General features: G+C 54.8%; 1 protein-coding gene and 1 long non-coding RNA gene across 2 annotated transcripts in view; one reads left to right on the forward strand and one right to left on the reverse strand.

The window, feature by feature from the left end:
* The window catches only part of LOC149748259 (uncharacterized), a 34,753-nt gene extending 14,336 nt beyond the window's left edge, over nucleotides 1-20,417 (reverse strand). Inside the window, exons 1-2 of the long non-coding RNA XR_016394716.1 lie at nucleotides 20,273-20,417; nucleotides 18,699-18,841 (exon numbers count right to left, since the gene is read on the reverse strand). This is a non-coding gene — a long non-coding RNA (uncharacterized LOC149748259). The remainder of the gene's footprint in view (nucleotides 1-18,698; nucleotides 18,842-20,272) is intronic.
* XIRP1 (xin actin binding repeat containing 1) lies at nucleotides 8,841-15,252 on the forward strand. Its single transcript, XM_089919150.1, has one exon. It carries the CDS (start codon nucleotides 8,953-8,955, stop codon nucleotides 14,464-14,466), a length of 5,514 nt encoding a protein of 1,837 aa, XP_089775276.1. The 5' UTR covers nucleotides 8,841-8,952; the 3' UTR covers nucleotides 14,467-15,252.

A 20,417-nucleotide genomic window follows, 5' to 3' on the forward strand; every position in this document is an offset into this window, starting at 1 on the left:
CCCTGCCTGCCACCCAAGACCAACCTCCACCCTCTGCCCATCCACCCTGCCCTCAAGTCACACCATGCACACCTCTGTGCCTCTGCCCATTCTCTTCCCTCTGCCTGGAATACCTTTCTTTCATCTGCCTATATCTAAAGCATCTCATACCCACTGTACAGACACGGAACCTGAGGCTCAGAGCACTAACATAACTTGTCCAAGGTTGTAGAGCTGGGAAGTGGTGGAGATGAGGAACCAAAGGAGGACGGTCTGAAACCTGCTCCTTTCACTCCAAAGCATCCAGGCTCTGCTGCAAGCCTCAGTTTCCCCAAGTGTAAAATGCGAGGAAGGAAAGACTCTGGGCTCTTCCTGCTCTGACTTCTTCCCTAACCAGGATTTCTTGATTTGGGGATGCTCTGAAGCTCTCTGGTGGTGACCTGGGGGTACTAAGCACCGCTGCCTAGAATCCCCTAGCCAGCCACTCAGTAGAGAATGCTTGGGCCAAGCTCTGAGCTGGCTGGGCTATGTTACAAGTGGACAGACATGGTCTCCTGCCCTCCCTCCCTCAACTGCTCCAGTTTCCATTCTCTATTAGTTTTCTGTAGCTGTGTGGCAAAATACCACAAACTCAGTGGCTTAAACAATACCCATTTGTTAGCCTAGTTTTGTAGGTCAGAAGTCTGGCACAGCAGGGCTGGCTTCTCTGCTCAGGGAATCCTAAGGCTGAAACTAGTCCTCATCTGGAAATCAAACTTCTGTTCCAAGCTCATTCAGGTTGGTGACAGAATTCAAATTAAAAAGTTCTGCTGTATGAAAGACAATGTCAAAAGAATCAGAAGATGAGGCACAGACTGGGAGAATATATTTGCAAAAGGCATATCAGATAAAGGACTGTTATCCAAAATATACAAAGAACTCTTAAAACTCAACAATAAGAAAACAAACAACCCAATTTTAAAAATGAGTCAAAGACCTTGACAGACATCTCATCAAAGAAGATACACAGATGGCAAATAAGCATATGAAAAGATGCTCCACATCATATATCATCAGGAAAATGCAAATTAAACCAATGAGATATCCCTACATGCCTATAGAAATGGCCAAAGTCCAGAACATTGACAACACCAAATGTTGGCAAGGATGTGGAGCAACACGAACTCTCATTCATTGCTGGTGGGAAGGCAAAACTGGTACAGCCACTTTGGAAGACAGTTTGGCTGTATCTTACAAAACTAAACATACTCTTATCATTCCATCCACCAAGCATACTCCTTGGTATTTACCCAAAGGAGTCGAAAACGGATGTCTACACAAAAACCTACACACAGATGTTTACTGCAAATTTATTCATAATTGTCAAAACTTGGAAGCAACCAAGACATCCTTCAGTAGGTAAATCAATAAACTGTGGTACATCCAACCAATGGAATATTATTAAGCCCTGAAAAGTCATGAAAGAACCTTAAATACATACTACTAAGTGAAAGAAGGTAATCCAAAAAGGCTATGTACTATACGATTCTAACTATATGACATTTTTTGAAAGACAAAACTATGGAAACATCAAAAAGATCAGTGGTTGCCAGGGGTTAGAGGGGAGGGAGGGATGAATAGGCAGAGCACAGAGGACTTTTAGGGCAGTGAAACCACGCTGAATGATTCCATAATGATGGATACATGTCATTATACATTTGTCCAAACCCACAGAATGTACAACACCAAAAATGAACTCTAATGTAAACTATGGACTTTGAGTGACAATGATGTGTCAATGTAGGTTCATCGATGGTAACAAATGTACCATCTGGTGGGGATGTTGATAGTGAAGGAGGCTGTGCACTGTGTGGGGGCAGGGGGATCTATGAGAACTCTGTACTTTGCGCTCAATTTCGCTGCAAACCTAAAAACTGCTCCAAAAAAAAACCAAAGTCTATTTCAAAGGAAAAAAATATACACTGGATTTGGAAGGTTCAATTCAAAATAAAGAATGTAAAAATATCTCATTAAAAAAAAAAAAAAAAAATATCTCATTAATAATTTTTATTGATACATGTACATATGATAATGTTTTGGAAATTTGAGTCAGATAAAATATAATATTAAAATTAATGTCACTTTTTTCTTTTTTCTTTTTACAATGTGGCTACTAGAAATTTTTAAATGCCTTATGTGGCTTGCATTGTTTTTCTACTGGGCAGCACTGGCCTAAATCTTCAAAGCAACTGCATGACATAGGCACATTATTATCTCACAGGTGGGAGAAGTTAATGTAGCAGACGCTGCTAGTGCCCCCGGATCCCTCACATCTCCCAGGGGTCACCTGCAGCTTCAGTGCGCAGTCCCTGTACAGGCTCACAGAGTCCTAACCTCAAACATGTGCATCTCTCTGCCTGAGGGGCAGACCGGAAGTCCAGGGCAGCTAGCGCTTCTGGGACCAGCCCTCAACCAGTGGGGTGAGGAAGGGTGGATAAATACCCCAGCTTCCTCACCCTGGGTGAGGCGTGTTCTACACCAGCTCCCAGAGGGTCCCCAGTGGTATCCAGTCTCAGCTGTCCACAGAAGTAATCTGCTTTCCTTCCCCTCCTCACTTCTTTACTCCCTCACCACCTTCCTCCCCTCCCAGTGAAATCACTTGCACCCAAATGCTCCTATCAGGCTCTGCTACTGGAAGATCCCAAACGAAGACACTAGAACACAGACAGCTGGAAGACTCTCAGAGGTCGTATAAATAGGAAGAGACAGGCTGGTGATTTGATACCAGCAGTCTGACACCAGATCTCACACTCAGAAACCACACCTTGCTGCCCCTCATGCCACAGCCATGACATTCCTATGCGAGGAGGGTAGAGACTGTGCCCTCAAATCTGTCCAGCTTTGAGCTGACCCCCAAGCAGAGCAGGAAGTGCCTTCTCTAGGTTCAGATGATTTTGTCAAGAGGCTGAGCTGACCTGTCTCCTGCAGCCCTGGAAAGGACCCAGCCTGGCCTGCCCAGAGCTGTGCCTTGACACCGTGTCTGCTTCCCAGCTGGAGGGAAGCCAGGACTGCCAGCCAGTGCTTTGAAGGGCACTCGTCTTTGGACCAAAAGGACACACTGGGATCTGGGACCTGGGAAAGCTGGGGGTGGCGAGGATCCAGGGGAAGATATATGGAGCTTACTCATTAATTCAGCTTATATATGCTGGGCACTGTTGCAAATGTGTTGTGTGTGTGTGTGTGTGTGTGTGTGTGTGTGTGTGTGTGTGTGTAATAAGTGTGTATTCCTCACAGCAACCTTCTGAAGTATACACTATTATTATGCCCATTTTATAGGTGAGGAAACTGAGGAACAGAGAGGGTAAGTAACTTGCCAAGGTCACACAGCTAGTAAGTATCACAGATAGGATTCAAATTTAGGCAGTCTGGCTCTTAACCATTCCTGCATTCTGACTCTCCTGAAACTTCTGGTGAGTCTACTGCCAGCTGCTCACTCTGAGCTCTGCCTGAGTACCAGTTCTCCTGGGAGACAGGCATGAACTTCTGACTAATCCCCAACTTTAGCAGAGCCCCACTCACTTAGAGGAATGGACTGACAGAGGAATGTGCCCTCAAGACTGGAAAGCAGTAAGCTCCAGAAGGGGGGCTGTAATCACTGGAAAACGACACCCTTCCCTCCTACCCCCTCCCCCAGGGCCCCTCTGCCTTTTGACAGAGATCAATTAATAAGCACAGCCATTCAACCTCAGTGTAATTATTCCCAGCCTCATTCCCCAAATGATTTGAGGGGGCTTAAAAAGATAAATTCACAGCATCTCCACCAAAGATATTCTGATAAATAATGCCTGGTTCATTGCCTTAATGGCCTTGTCACTGACACCCTGATGATGTGATACTGTTAGATCATTACACATAGGGTGATCAGCTCATCCTGGTTTTCTTTGAACTTTCCCAGTTTTAAAACTGAAAGTTCCTTGTTCTGGGAAACCCCTCAGACAGGCAACAAGGACAGTTGTTTACCCTCATTACACAGGATACAGCCCACAAAGTCTACTTGCTAGAAGACTAAAAATTTAGCTCTGAGCTTCCTCAGAGCCAAGGCAAAGAGGGAAACACTGGGACTTCCCTGGTGGCGCAGTGGTTAAGAATCCGCCTGCCAATGCAGGGGACACGGGTTCGAGCCCTGGTCCAGGAAGATCCCACATGCTGTGGAGCAACCAAGCCCGTGTGCCACAACTACTGAGCCTGTACTCTAGAGCCCGCGAGCCACAACTACTGAGCCCACGTGCTACAACTACTGAAGGCTGTGTGCCTAGAGCCCGTGCTCCGCAACAAGAGAAGCCACTGCAATGAGAAGCCCGTGCACCACAACAGAGAGTAGCCCCCGCTTGACACAACTAGAGAAAGCCTGCGAGCAGCAACAAAGACCCAATGCAGCCAAAACTAAAAATAAATTTAAAAAAAACAGAAAACAAACAAAAAAATCAGGTGGTCATAAAAAGCCTTTCTTAATATTGAGACCTAAGAAATTTCTACCATGAGTTATCACACTTGTGGTGAGTACAAAAGTGGGTTCCCTCTAGGCGCTTTTCTTACGCCTTATGTAGTAACAGCAGGCCCTTCCATAGCACATGCCATGTGCTAAGCGCTCTCACAAAACCTTCTCATACGTGAATTCATTCAAGTCTCAAAACCACTCTAGAAGGCGCACTGAGGCTCCTCTTTCCTTGGCCTGAGAGGACGCACGTCTCCCTGTCTTTCCAGGGAGAGCCAGGAGTCCACGGAGTAAGAGGAGGGGCAGGGAAAGCAGCAAGAGGGAAGAGGCCAGGGATGGGGGCTTCCAGATGCCCCTCTCCCCTCCCCCAGGCCAACACTGCCTGCCTGACATTGACTCAATGGAAAGAGTGAGCAGTGCCTGGTGTCACTCCCTGGCACCAGAGGGCATGCCGGATGTCAGAAGATCCTGTTCTGCCAGGTAGCAGAACGCACCTGCAGGGCCTGCAACACGGACCCCGGGCAAAATGCCTCCTTCGCGTGTGCTCTGCGTGGTCCCGACACTCCTTACCACACCGCCCTTCCACGCCAAAATGCCAAGATCTCTTGAGCCTACTAAGCCCCTTGGACTCTGGGCAAAAAGGAGGGGGCGGGCATGACCCACCCCCCAATCCTTCTGTGACTGGGAAGCTGATGACTCCAGGGTCAGAAATAACCCCAGAGTCAGCTCCCCGTGTGCCGCCCCTCCCCTCCCCTCCCCTCCCTTCCCAGAAAGCCTGGGCCCTGAGTCAGAGGCAAGAGCCTGAAAATAAACAAGGACCCAGATAATCTGCTGTGAACACCACAGAACCACGCTGTGGAATTCCCTGATAAATCAGGGACCCAGTGAAGAACTGAGGCCTGGAAACACAGACGTCTTTCCCCCAGATCCAGCTGCGTGTGCTCAGGGCCAAATATACCTGTGCTGTGGAGGGACAGAAGAGAGAGGGGAAATCTTTAGTGCAGAGGGAGTCGGGGAGAAGGAGTGCTGGGCCTTACTCTCAGGGGTTTCCAGGCCAGGAACTGAGGAGGAGGGCCCCAGGCCTGCCCTCAGGGGGCCTCCAGTCTCCTGGCAAGGTGGACACACAGCACATGTCAGGAATAGTCAGAGGCTGGTCTGGAGTACGGAGGTGGGAGCTGGGCCACTCAGGTGTCAGATGCCCCTCCTTATTCATGCCTTCAAAACAGTGTGGGATACCGGCACCATACACCATGGCTGAGTCACTGACCCCAATCCTCAGATCAGACCGGGATGAATGAAGCTCTCCCCTCCCCACTCCTCTTCCCCTCCCCAACAGAAAGGACATGTAACTGATTCCCAGGACAGACCAGTTAACTTCCACAAGCCCTAAAAATAACGGAACCACTTCATACTCTGAACTGAGCCTCCCCCCACCCGCCCCCACCTTGGCCCACCCCCTAACCAGCCAGATAAAGGCAGCTGCTGGGGCTGGCAGGGGACAGAGACCTGGAGCCAGGGCAGCGAGAAGGCATCTGACGGAGCCGGCAGAGCAAGACCAGCCCCAAACAACGAGAGGAACAACAGCCCCTTAGGCCGCACCTGCCACAGACCCCAAACCCCCATCAGCCAAGCAGGACCCTCGGGTGAGTAACCCACCCCTTTGTCTCGCCACGGCAGGGCTGGATCTCCAGGCTGGGACCCCCCCTGGATCCTCTCAGGGTAGCATGTATGAGGGGCAGCTCTGGGTGGGGGAAGGAGGGTGAGGGGCGTGCATCTGGAGGCAGGTGAGTGGAGGGGTCTGATAGAAAGATTCCAAGAAGAAGTTAAGAGAGAGTTATCGTGAGCTCCACGGGGGGTCCCAGAGTGGCTGCCACAGGCCTGAGGCCTGCAGAGGGGCAGGTTCCAGCCAGCCTGGCATAATCCAGAAAGGCTTGCGGGAGGAAATGGCCTGGGGTTGCAATTTTTAAAATACAGGTATGGAGCTCCTCAGGCTTCAGGGCTTCTTCCCATGAAAGCCTCAGCTAGGCCCAGTGTCTGGAAGAAAGGACAGAGGAGGCGGGGGAGAACATGGAGGCTGGAGGGGGGTAAGTGGGCCCGACTCTGCACTGGTAGGACAAGCCCGGTGCCCAGCTGCTGCGGGTGAAAGTCTTGGCATATCTGTACCGGGAATGTCTCCCCAGGGCTGGCCTGAGCCCAGCTCCCCACAAATCATGGCCTAGGGCCTGGGGTGGGATGCAGGCCATCGACTTGCCCAGTTGGAAAGCCCTTGGGGAAGATCTGGGGCGGGGTGGGTGGCGGCGCAAGGTAGGGCAACCAGATCTGAGTCTGTCCAGATGTAGAGATGTGTGGAGGTGCTGGGCCAAGAAAGAGCAGACCTGGAAGCAAAAGTAGGGGTCTCCCTGAGAGGCCGGCCCAGCCCTGGGAGGCCGAGCTCAGGGACACCCACTGAGGCTCAGGCCCTGCCCTAAGTCTTGTCCCAGCTCTGAACTCTGCCCTCATCCCGCCCCTGTCCCTGCCCTCAAGAACCACGGTGGGAAGGCCTTGCTACCACCTGGCGGAGCCTCCTGGGTCACCTCCTTCCCCTCTTGGGGCCTGTTTCCCTGTCTGAACAGTGAGGGGGTTGGGCTCAGTGACCTCTGCGGGTCCTCAGGTCTGCCATCTCTGGACTTTGCGATGCTGACAACTTGTGACCATAGTAGGAATTCTGGAGATTCCTGGGGGTGGGGATAGGGTGGAGCTGGTGGCCTGTACATACCATCTGCTCAGGCCACCTGGGTGACAGGACAGTGAGGAGGTTGGGACAGTTGAGGTCTGCCTGTGGCAGAGCATTCTCATGAGAACTCAGAGACTAAAGGAAGCACCCGGAGCAGGTAATGAGACTCGGGCTGCCGGCTTTAGACGTCACACTCCTTGGGGCTCGGATGCCTTTGGTGGACAAGTCGGGGTGGGGTGGGGCACGCAAGGCTCAGTTTCCCCCCTTCTGAGGCAGCCGTGAGAAGAAAGTCCTTTCCCCAGCCCCAGGTCGCTTCGGCCAGGAGAGGGTTCTAGCACTGGTCATGCTGTAGGCCAGGGGCCTGACACCAGCTCAGGAGGCAGGATCAGGGAGCCCAGGGCAGCGAAGGAGATGAGGTGGGCCCAGGCTCCCAGGGTCCCACTGGCTGAGCCTGACCTCTCCCCAGCGCAGGGCTGCTGTGCTGAGGCCAGGACCTTGGCTATATTTAGCACCGAGTGTGGAGCAGAGCAGTGGGTCAGGGGCAGTAAGAGGGGGAACGTGCTTCTCATACTTTCCCTACTGGCCTCTGGGGACTGTTAGTACACCTGTCACAAGACAGATAAGACACTGAGGACAGAGACCAGAGAAGGGCTTGAGCGGTGGGAGGCCATGGGGGGCAGGGATGGGAGGGGCCTTTGTGGAAGCTGATGGGCATGAAGAGGGAGAAAGAAGAGGAGCACAGGAGATTCGGGTTGCACACAACTGGGGATGAGGATCCACGAGTGAGGGGCGGGGCTATCTCTGCAAGAAGGCCCTTGGTCGCACTGCCTCCCCTCCCTGTGGGTGTCACCCTCACACTCTCCTGGGGTGCCTTCCGGGGAACAGAGGGGCACCACGGCCACTAAGAAAGCTTCACACTCCCTACCTATAGGGTCTAGGAACTCCAAGCCAGCACTGCCTGGCCCTCATTCGCCAAGATCTGACTCTAGGCCTCTTCTTTAAGTAACAGTGGTTGGGCCAGAAGATCCTTGAGGTCGCTCTAGCTCAGATCTTCTGAGTCTTGGCACAGAAAACCCCTAACTAGGATTCAGAATCAGGCTCTGCCTAACCATGAGATACCTGGTGAACCCTCACTCAACCTCGCTGCTTCCGCTGTAGCTCGGGCTGCTGGCCCCCGCTTTGCCTCCCTGGCCTGGGAAGGGTGGGTGGAGCTGGGCAGGCCACCCCCCTTGCCCCCCTCCCCCATGAAAGTGACAAGTGCGCCCTCTGGTGTTACGAAAGGAAACATAACTGATGACTATTTCTCTCCATGGAAAATAGTTACCAGTTTAGGGAACTGCCTCCCCCTGACTGGGACCCCTTAAATCAGAATTCCCCCAGGCCACTCACCTGAGAGTCTGCCAGGGAAAAACTGATTTTGGCAAAGGCAGGCAAGGACGGGCACGTCCAATTTTCCCAGTGGAGGTTTGGGCATCCCTTGGCTGAAGGACAGAGCTTCAAAGCCCGCAGTGCCCTGTTTGCTCCCTAGCAACCCAGGTGATTCTGGGGAAGCACCCTGATGGATGGCTCCATGTGCATTAAACTCAAGACTTGTCATATATCAACCACGCAGGTGGCAGGGTGAGACCCAGGCGAGGTCTGGAAAGGGAGGGGGTCTCTAAGCACATGCCACAGCAGGGCTACTCTGCCCCTGGGCCCTGCTCCCTGCCATTTCTCCCAGCAACCAGTCCCATCCCACCTAAAGCCCCCCACCCCATCCTCATCTCTGTCCCCTCTCCTCAGAAGGATGGCCGACGCTCAGACACAGGTGGCCCCCACCCCAAGCATCCCAGTGGCAGCTACAGAGGACCTGCCCCTCCCTCCACCACCTGCTCTGGAGGATCTGCCACTGCCGCCACCCAAGGAGTCCTTCTCCAAGTTCCACCAGCAGCGGCAAGCCAGCGAGCTCCGCCGCCTCTACAAGCACATCCACCCCGAGCTCCGCAAGAATCTGGCTGAGGCTGTGGCTGAAGACTTGGCTGAGATCCTGGGTTCCGAAGAGCCCACTGAGGGTGATGTCCAGTGCATGCGCTGGATCTTTGAGAACTGGCGGCTGGACGCCATTGGGGACCATGAGAGGCCACCTGCCAAGGAGCCTGTGCCCGGCGGCAATGTCCAGGCCACCTCCCGCAAGTTTGAGGAAGGCTCCTTTGCCAACAGCACAGACCAGGAGCCAGCCGGACCTCGGCCATCTGGAGGGGACGTCCATGCAGCCCGCTGGCTGTTTGAGACAAAGCCACTGGATGAGCTGACGGGCCATGCTGAGGCACCGGCAGCTACAGTGAGGGAGCCTGCAGCCAGTGGAGATGTCCAGGGTACCAGGATGCTCTTTGAGACGCGGCCACTGGACCGCCTGGGCTCCCGCCCCTCCATCCAGGAGCAGAGCCCCTTGGAGCTGCGCTCAGAGATCCAGGAGCTGAAGGGCGATGTAAAGAAGACGGTGAAGCTGTTCCAAACAGAGCCACTGTGTGCCATCCAGGACGCAGAGGGAGCCATCCACGAGGTCAAGGCCGCCTGCCGGGAGGAGATCCAAAGCAACGCGGTGAGGTCTGCCCGTTGGCTCTTCGAAACACAGCCTCTGGACGCCATCAACCGGGACCCCAGCCAGGTGCGGGTGATCCGGGGGATCTCTCTGGAGGAGGCGGCCAGGCCTGACGTCAGTGCAACTCGCTGGATCTTTGAGACACAGCCCCTGGATGCCATCCGGGAGATCTTGGTGGACGAGAAGGACTTCCAGCCATCCCCAGATCTTATCCCTCCTGGTCCAGACGTTCAGCAGCAGCGGCATTTGTTTGAGACCCGAGCACTAGACACTCTAAAGGGGGAAGAGGAGGCTGGACCAGAGGCGCCACCCAAAGAGGAAGTGGTCCCCGGTGATGTCCGCTCCACCCTGTGGCTATTTGAGATGCAGCCCCTGGATACACTTAGAGACAAGGTCCAAGTGGGTCACCTGCAGCGGGTGGGACCCCAGGAGGGTGAGCGGTTCATGTACGAGCGTCTATCCAGTGATGGTTCCTCAGCACTGTGCCTCTCTCAGAGTGCCCCCCAGAGGGATGGGGTGAAGGGAGACGTGAAGACCTTTAAGAACCTTTTTGAGACCCTACCCCTGGACAGCATCAGGCAGGGTGAAGCTTCGGCCCATGGGAGCATAAGCAGAGCAGAAGGAACTGATTCTGCTGGGCAGTCCCAGGACATAGGGTCCCCGGTGTATGCCATGCAGGATGGCAAAGGCCACCTCCATGCCCTGACCTCTGTCAGCAGAGAGCATGTAGTCGGAGGTGATGTACAGGGTTACAGGTGGATGTTTGAGACACAGCCCCTAGATCAACTAGGCCAAAACCCCAGTACCGTCGACGTGGTGCGGGGCATCACCCGGCAGGAAGTGGTGGCTGGAGACGTGGGCACTGCCCGGTGGCTCTTTGAGACCCAGCCCCTGGAGGTAATCCACCAACGGGAGCAGCAGGAACGACAGGAAGAAGAAGGAAAGCTTCAGGGAGGCCCTCAGCTTGAAGCATCCCCCAAGGGCGATGTGCAGACCATCCGCTGGTTGTTCGAGACATGTCCAATGAGTGAGTTGGGTGAGAAGCAGGGGTCAGAGGTCACAGATCCCACACCCAAGGCCAAGGCACGGTCCTGCACCTGGATGTTCACGCCCCAACCCCCAGACAGACCAGAAAGCTCCAGGGAGCAGCACCTTGAGGTCAGCCAGGTCCAGGCTGGGGAAAGACAAACAGACAGATACGTCTTTGAGACTGAGCCTCTGCAGGCCTCAAGCCATCCCTGCAGAAGGGGGCCTGTGCGATACTGCAGCAGAGTGGACATCCCCTCAGGGCAGGTGTCTCGTCAGAAGGAGGTTTTCCAGGCCCTGGAGGCAGGCAAGAGGGAAAACCAGGGATCCAGGGTAATCCCTGAGCCCATCCCAGCAGGCTCTGTGCACAAGTTCACCTGGCTCTTTGAGAATTGCCCCATGGGTTCCCTGGCAGCTGACAGCATCCATGGGGGCAACCTCCAGGAAGAGCAGCCCATGGGCCCCTCAGGCAACAGGGTGTGGGAGAGGCAACAGACTGCAACTGAGGGGACCCTGCGGACTCTGCACGCCACGCCTGGCATCCTGCACCACGGAGGCATCATCATGGAGGCCCGAGGGCCAGGGGAGCTCTGCCTTGCCAAGTACGTGCTCCCAGGCCCAGGGCAGGGCAGCCCCCACGTTCGGAAGGAGGAGCTGGTGTCTGGCGAGCTTCCCAGGATCGTCCGCCAAGTGCTGCGCCGGCCAGACGTGGACCAGCAGGGGCTGCTGGTGCAGGAGGACCCAGTGGGCCAGCTTCGCCTCAAGCCACTGAAGCTGCCAGCACCAGGCAGCAGCTGGAAGGTCGAAGACATGGACCCTGAGTTCCAGCAGTTGCTGGCTTGTGGCCTCGGGACGTCGGTGGCGAGGACTGGGCTAGTGATGCAGGAGACAGAGCAGGGCCTAGTGGCACTGACCGCCTACTCTCTGCAGCCCCGGCTAACCAGCAGGGCCCCCGAGAGGAGCAGTGTGCAGCTGCTGGCCAGCTGCATAGACAAAGGAGACCTGAGTGGCCTGCACAGTCTGCGGTGGGAGCCACCGGCTGACTCAAGTCCAGTGCCAGCCAGCGAGGGGGCCCGGAGGCTACCCCTGACTGAGAGCATCATCCATGTTCCCCCACTGGACCCCAGCATGGGGATGGGGCATCTGAGAGGGCCGGGGGCCACCACCTGCCCCCCACAGGCCATTGGAAAGGCAGTCCCTCTGGCTGGGGAAGAAAAGCAGGAAAGCAGGTGCACTGGGCAGAAAGGGATGGAAGCTTTGGGAAAGTCAGATGGAGCCACGACTATGCCCCTGGGGCCCAGGTCCCCAAACCTCCAGGCTGCCATGCAGAGTCTGCGAATGGCAACAGCCGAAGCCCAAAGCCTGCACCAGCAAGTTCTGAGCAAGCACAAGCAGGGCCCCACCCCTGGAGCCGCCTCTATGCCCTCCCAGGATAGTCTTCTGCAAGTACCGGCCACAGCCACTGGGACTGCCCAGAGCAACACCAGGCCTCTGGCTGGAGGTGACACCAGGATCCCAGCAGCCCCCAGAAAGGTCAGTGGGGAACAGAAAGCACTGCCTGGAGGGCTGCCTAGGGGGTGGGTGACTATTCAGGATGGCATTTACACTGCTCACCCCATCAGGACCTTTGACCTACCAGGGGGTGTCTGGCTTTCTGAGAGAGGAGCCTTGCCAAGGGGCAGGGAGACTGCGCTCCCATCTCAGGCTCCCAGCCCACTCCTGGAAGGCCCAGGTCAGAGTCTCGGGCCTGGGCAAGAGGAGCCTGGGAGCCACACACAGAAGGCCTGGGGACCTCCAGAGAAGGTGATGGCAGGACTCGGCCCAGGGGTCCTCCAAGCTGCAGAGACCACCCTGAAGGCTGCCCCTTTAGCCCCCCACACTCTGGCCTCTGGGCCTCAGGCTGCAGGTGCCAGCCTGCACTCCCATAATGCCTCTGTTCCGCCTCCTCCTCCTCTCCCAGCTGCTGTGATGGGACCTGACTTCCCAGCCCAAGCCGGCCATGATGAGAATTCCATCCAGCAGGCCTCTGAGCCCACGCAGGACCCCCTTCTCCAGTCCCACAGCAGCCCTGCTGGCCAGAGAAGCCTTGGGGATTCACAGACAAAAACCCCAAAACTGGAGCCCACCACGCACCCAAGGAAGAAGCCCCAGCTGCCCCCCAAACCTGCACACCTAAGCCAGATCCCCCCGCCTCACTGGCTGCCCAAGCCCTCAGCCCTCTCTCCCAGCTCCTCTAAGGAGGTGGGGCAAGGAAAATACAGACAAGGTGAGACTGGTACAGCTGACCATGACCTTCGGCCAACCAAGGTCCCCACCACTGCAGGCCAGGGCCGAGTATCGCCGGCTGGATGCTCCACTGGACAGAGCCAGCACAGCCCCCAGCATGACTCCAGCACCGTGGCCCCCAGGCCCACCAAAAGTCAGGCTGCGGGCAGCAACGACCAGAGCCCTGAGCCCCTCAAGCTCTCAGCTCTCAGCAGTGACCCTACCTCACCACAGCAGGGCCCCAGCCCCTCAGGAAAGAAGTGCACAGATGGTTCCCAGCAAGGGGTCCCTGAGAGCTCCAAGATTCTGCAGGGAAGCCAGCAAGAGCTCCAGGGCCTCCTGAGCCAGGTGCAAGCACTGGAGAAGGAGGCCAAAAGCACTGTGGACGTGCGGGCATTGAGGAGGCTCTTTGAGGCTGTGCCCCAGCTGAGAGGGGCCCCTCCAGCTCCTGCTGCCCCCAACAAGCCCGAGGCCTCAGTGGAGCAGGCCTTTGGGGAGCTGACAAGGGTCAGCACGGAGGTGGCCCGGCTGAAGGAGCAGACCCTGGCCAGGCTGCTGGACATCGAGGAGGCCGTGCACAAGGCCCTCAGCTCCATGTCTAGCCTCCAGCCTGGGACTAACACCAGAGGCCATTCCCAGGGACCTCTAAAGGACCACAGTGCCCACAAGGTCAGTGTCACAGACAGCAGTAGAGTCAGGCCCAACTGCCCAGGCCAGGAGGTCAGGAGTCAAACTGAGGTTACATGCCACACTGAGGTCCAGGGTCAGGCCAAGGTCAGAAATCACACTGAGGCCAGAAGTCAAGCAGCCCCAACCACCCCTTCTACTCGGAGGCTGGAGACCATGAGAGAAGAGTCAAGCCTCCCTCGAGTGTTACCTCCCAGCAGAGATTCACCCTCCTCCCCAACCTTTATCTCCATCGAGTCGGCCACTAGGAAGCTTCTGGAGGCTCCCAGCCCCAGGTGCAGCCCCAAGGTCTCAGTGAGAAGCACACACCTCCCCCAGGATGTGGGCCAGGCTCAGCCCCACCAGAAAGATGTCTGGGACAAGGCCAGGAAGAAAGAAGCCACCCAGTGCTCCGGACAGCCCCAGCATGCCCCTGCCTCAGCCAGCCCCCTGCCCACCAGGCAGCAGAAAAGTGTTCTGGAGCTGCAGACTGGGCCCGGTGGCTCCCAGCACTATGGAGCCACAAGAACAGTGACCGAGCAATACGAGAGGGTGGACCAGTGCAGGACCTCAGTGCTCACCTCCCCCACCACGGTCACCGAGCCCACAGAGCCACCCAGGGGCCCAGGCCCCCACCTCGGGCTCCACGCCTCCCCCTTGATGAGGCAGTTCCTGCACAGTCCAGCCGGGCTCAGCACAGGCCTGGCAGAAGCTGGGAAGGTGTGTGTGCCCTGCAGCCACTCCCAGCCAGCTGCCCAGTGAGCCCCTCCACCTCCCACCACAGCCTCCCACCCATCCCCAGGGCCCTGGGACGGAGGTGGGTGCCTACCTCCTGCACAGATGAGGCAAGGACCAAAAAGAAAGGGCATCTTCTGAGACTTGTGGAAAGTTTCCTTTTCATCAGTTCTTGCCAAAGGGGGGAAAGAAAAGTAGAAAGAAGCCCCTCTGAGTAGCCCAAGCCCAGGAGCTGGATGGGGGCTCACAGCTGCTCGCGGAGGATGTAATCTGTACAGGCACACACGCTCCTCTCACAGGCCTGGCCCGCGTGCCAACACGAGTGAGTATGCACGCCACTGCCTGAGACAGAGCCCCGTGAGTGACCTTCAGCCTTCATTTCTTTTAATACAAGTCAAATGTTCTTAGTCTTCTGCTCCTTAATTCCTGGAGAGGACAGGGCCAGCTGCACTGGTCTCTGTTTCAGATTGGCTAGGGCCCCAGAAGGGCCCCTTCATTACCATCTCTCTCATTCAGCGAGTCATCCTGGCAGCACAAAGGTCATACAGAAAAGGTCGGTGATCACCAATGTCCCTAGAAGCCAAAGGTTCTCTCCACCCCCAATGCCCCTGACTCTGTACCCCAAATGGGAAGGATACAGTCTGAATAAACCCAAGTTTTATTCCCTCCTCTCTGTGTCTAACTGTGCATCTGTCCCAGAGTCTGGATTCTCACTGTAGGGGAAAAACAGCCACACCTCCAGGTGCCCTGTGTTCCTGGCAACAGCAGTGTTAGAAAGCTCTGAAAAGCCACCCCTTCTTCTACCATCTTGGTTGGGAACCAGAAAGGCCTGCCCATCCCCCATTCTCCTTGCTCCCCATGCCCCAACACATACATACACTGCTGCCCCCTACCTTGGACACCACCCTGGAGTGGAATCTGAACAGAATCTTGCCCCAGAGTGGAAGAATGGCCCAGTCAGGCCCGGGAAGGAGGGAGGGCCACAGCCAGGAGAACTCCAGTGGCCAAGACTGCTAGGCCACCTTCCTCCTGGTCAGGCCAGGTGCAATGTTTAGAGCAGAGGTTCCTGGGAAGGGGAGGGCACAGATCCTGGCCTGGAAAGTCAGAATGATCTGGTGAAGGGCCCTTTTCCACACTTTGAAAAAGCAATGAGCGCCTGCGGCATGCCAGGCCTGTTCTAGGCAGCTGGGACACAGAGGTGAGGTCTAATGGGGTCATACACTCAGGGAACTGACTTTCTAGAATGAGGAGGCAGAGAGACTATGAATAAACAGGAAAAATCAGTTCAGGAATAAGGGTTATGCGCCTGACTAAGCCATTCTCCCACTCTGGGGTAGGAATCTTAAAACATGATGATGTGACATGTGCCTTAGAGAGTGTGGCCAAGGCACACCCCTCCAAGGAGAAAAAAATTTTCAACTGAGATCTGAATAACAAAAAGCCAGTTATGGGACAATCAGAGGGAAGTGCCAGCTAGGCAGGGGGACGAGCACATGCAAACACCCAGAGGTGGGAGTGAGTGTAGTTCCTGGATTGCCTAGACACCCTTCCGTATAGGTGGACAACTACGATTGTCCACCCCTGCCTCCCCCGACGCACACACGCGTCCTGCCCCCGATAAGGTTAGGTGGAAACTTGTCCATACTTTGCTTTTGTTGAACAGGTAGGCTCCCATCATACCACCAGCCCAGGGATCAGCCCTCCACACCCCTCCCAGCCCCATCATTGCCTGCTCCACTGACAGGGGTTCCCCTGGGGCAGCAGAGCTCTGAGCTGGAAGCAGCCTGTCCCCTGGAAGACTGGTGTGTATAAGCAATTAAGATAGCAAATCGGCCTACCTGGGCCGGCTACACATCTCATTATTACCCCCTCGCCATGGGTTACCCTCCCCCGTCCTCTGTGGGATCTCACTTGATTACAGGGCCCAGTAACTTATGGCATGACTGTTCTCAGTGTTCCCATTTGTAAAGTGGGCACGATTATAAGTGCCTACTATTGTGCAGATTAAGTGAATTAATATATGTAAAGTGCTTGGAACTATGCCCAGCATCTGGAAACTCAAGGCTGTTCACTTCTCCTACTGTAATTATTAGTTTTAATCTATCTCTTGTTCTCACCTCCAGGTGGACTCCCTGTCTCGTTCATCTCAGTATCCTTACTGCTTATCACAAGTGCCTAGAAGGCACTGCACAAATGTCAAATAAATGAACCCCTGGGTGAATGAAACGATTGAGTGAATTCACTGATTCATCCAACTAACATTTATTGAGCACCTACTTCATGCCAGGTTCCAACCAGGGTGCTGAGAATAGAGATGAACATGGCAGAATTTACCCCTGACCTCGTGGAACTTAGAGAAGGAAGACAATATATTATAAGCAGAGAAGGTAATTTTAGAAGGGAGCGATACTGTGAAGGAAATAAAAACAAGGTCAGCCCACGAGAGGAGAATTGGCAGTTACTTTAGCTTGCGTGGTTGGGGAAGGCATCTCTGAATGACAGAGGAAGCCAGTCCTAATAGCTGGAGGTGGCGGCCTAGGGGGAAGAGTGGGGAGAGGTTGGTGGATGGGTAGTGAGCGCACCAGAGGCAGCACGCATGGAGAACAGCGGCCGCTCGGTAAGGCCTCGCCCAGTGCCCTCACAAGCTATCACACCTGCCATCACACCTGCTGCCGAACCCCAGGCACCGCCTCTCCTCCTGCCGGGGGAGTGGGCGGCATTCCCACGCGGGCCGACTGGGGGCGGAGCATGCGGCGCCCAGACCCCGCCCCTAGCCTGGAGGGGGCGTGTTCCCACCCGCCGTCGCCAAGGTGACAATGACATCACCTCGGCCGCTGGGTTCGGAACTTTTCGGGCGGCGGTAGCCGTTGCTGGGAAACACCCGGCAGGCGCGCAGCCAGGGGCAGGCTCCGCGCCGCAGACCCCGGACGCCAGTACACGCCGTCCTGGCAGGCCCCTGCTCGGAGCCTCCCTCCCGGATTCCAGAAGGATGCCAGTTCCGGTCCTCACCCCTGCCGCGGCCCCATCCAGGACCGTCCTGCCGGCCGGGCGCCTCCTTCCTTCTCATTACTCTGTCACTGCCTCTGTTCCGAGCGTATCCAACAGTCCCATCTTCACCGCCATCACCCTGTCCCAGGCCACCATCCATCCCCCCTTTCCTGGACCACTGCCATAGCCTCCCAAGTGGTCTTCCCTTTGCCCTGTCTTTACAGTCTGTCATCCACCTGGCACCCAAAGCTCTTATCAAGAGTTTACCAGACCAAGTCACTCCTTTATAATACCCTCCACAGGTTTTCAGCTCACTCAGCCTGAAATCTAACTCTTCTCAGGGGCCTGTAACACCAGAATGCCTTGCCTCTCAACCTTCCTCTCCAGCTTCATTGCCCCACTCTCCTCCTCACCCACATGCCCCTAGTTACACTGGCCTTCCTGATCTTCACAGAACACACCAAGCTGATTCCCGCCTCAGGGCCTTTGCACCTGCTGTACCCTACGCTAGGAAGTCTCTTCTGCAAGATCTTTAGTGGCTGGGCTCTTTCTCACTCACATTCCAGTTCAAATGTCTCTCCAGAAAGAACTTTCCTGATCCATACCTCCTCTGCCTCCCCCACCTATCCCGACACCCACCCACTGCCCACCTATAGCGGCCTTCCTCCAAGTTATCATGCTGTGCTATTTTTGTTTGTTTTCCTGAGAACCTATCACAGTAGAAAAGTATCTTGCTCACATATTTGCTTGTTTATCGTCAGCGTTCTGCATACTATTCCTGCATGGCAAACCACCCCAAATTTAGTGGTTTAAAAAACCATTTTATGGTGCTCATGAATTCTGTGGGTCAGGAATTTGGACAGAACACAGTGGGCATGATGTGTGAGGCCTCAGCTGGAAAGTCTCAAAGGGTCGGGTAATATGACAGCTAGGGTCTGCAAACATCTGAAAACTCACTCACTCACTCACTCAAATGTCTGGCAGTTGATGCTGGCTACTGGCTGGGACCTCAGCTGGAACGTCAGCCAGAACACATATGTGTGGCCTCCCCGTGTTGCCTGGGCCTCCTCACATTATGGGAGTCTCAGGGTAGCTGGACTTCCTGTGTTGCATCTCATTTCCAAAGGCGTGTGTCCCAACTAACAAGGCAGAAGCTGTATTGCCTTTTATGATCTAGCCTCAGAAGTCACACACAATCACTTCTGCATTATGTTGGTTACAAGTAAGTCACAAGTCTGTGTATATTGAATGGAAGGGGTATTAGACACTACCTGTTGATGAGGAAGAGGCAACGTTCTAGAAGAATATGTGGCCAACTTTGGAAAGCGCCATCTCCACAGGCAAATCTCCCTCCACTGGAGTATCATCTCCATGCCAACCACTTCTCATTTGTTTATTGTTGCATCTCCAGTGCCTAGAATGGTACAAAAGCACATAGTAGGTGCTCAATCCATGTTTTAGAGTGAATAAATGAAGGTTTGTCTTTCAAGGAGTCAGTTGAGCCCAGTTCTTCTCCCTGTAAGTATAGTTCCTATCCCAGCCCTTGATTTTGGTCTGGTCTGCTCTGGAGGAAGCCCAGTGTTTGCGTTGGAAGGTGGGAATCACGTATAGTTTTTTGTTTGTTTTTTGTTTTCTGGCAGGGACTGCAGGGTGGGGGAGAAAGGGCAGTTATTGGGGATTGAGCAACATGTAGCCAAATGAGATTCTGGAACAGTGTTCTACTGTAAGGGGTGTTGAAAACCCAGTCTGTTTCTTCTCATTCTGAACTCTGGAAATGCCCAGGTGAGGACTGTGGTTTTGTCTTCTGGGCCATCTGGGCAAGAGGTGGCCCTGAAGCCCCCCACACACCTATTAAGGTATGCAAACTCTCCCTGCTTTGTGACTGGTGAAGGACCCTCCATTTGATCTTCCCAAAGTCCTGAAGCCGGTACAGTTTCTCCTCTTGTTTTCTCCTGTCCAGGAGGGATGAGCCAGAGAAGTCAACCCAGGCTTCTCCAGGCCCCATCTCCTCACATCAATCTGTGGCTTACCCTTCCCCCTCCCTTCCATCTCCACTGTGGCTCAGGAAGAGTTTGGATGTCATTACAGCAACAGCGATCCCACTGCCCTTCCCACCTCCAGTGCCACCCCCAAACTGTCAATCCTCCAGTCCAGCCCTGCAATGGCTCCTCACCACCTCCACCATAAAATCCACACTCCTCACGTCATTCAAGGCCCTTCTTGTTCAGCTGCCGCCTGTGTTTATTGCCTCTCTCGCTCCATTCCCCCAAGAGAATCAGAACTTCCAGGTCCTTTAATGTTCTATCCAGGCTTTGTCACCCCACCCTGGCTTTGTCCAGGGTCAGCTTACCCACTGGGCACAGCAGGCATGGATGGAGCCTCAGGCCCACAATACTTGATGGGCTCATGAAAATATTCTTCTTTTAAAACCAACAGGAAAAAAAGAACTTTTGGGTAGAAGAAAATGGTTTAGTATATAACATTAGTAACCACCACAGTTGTTAAATATATTCTTAAATATTTTTTTATGGAGGAAGGAGCCCATGAAAGCCCGAGTGCCTAGGGCTTACGAAAGTCATAATGCAGCCCCCCTCATTTCCCCCTCCGGTTCATTTCTGTAAGCTTGGTGTTGAAGACACAGCTCTGAGGCAACCTTTTGAAGGAAGCAGAAGCCATGGAGGGTGTCCTTCTCTGACCTCTCAACTTTATGCAGTTTTGTAGCTTGGAAAACACCGTTGTAAACTTTCCGTTTTGTACGTGTCCCCACTCCCCCCCTACCGTTGGTACCTGCGAGTCAGCGACACACACACACTTTTTCTCCCTCATGAAGGTACCCGCTCCCCACCTGTGGCAGAGCTGCCAAGTTAGACAACTATCTAACTTCGGAAGAAAATTCTGGCAGAGGCTCAGCCTGGGGGACACAGCAATTGGCTCCTGGTCCCAAACCTGTAGCGACGGGCGCCCGGACGCTAGTCCCGGGGTGGCGCGCG

The sequence above is a fragment of the Delphinapterus leucas genome, chromosome 10, assembly GCF_059928025.1.
Source record: "Delphinapterus leucas isolate spDelLeu-1000000601 "Yukka" chromosome 10, BTC_Dleu_Yukka2, whole genome shotgun sequence".
Classification (NCBI taxonomy): Eukaryota; Metazoa; Chordata; class Mammalia; order Artiodactyla; family Monodontidae; genus Delphinapterus; species Delphinapterus leucas.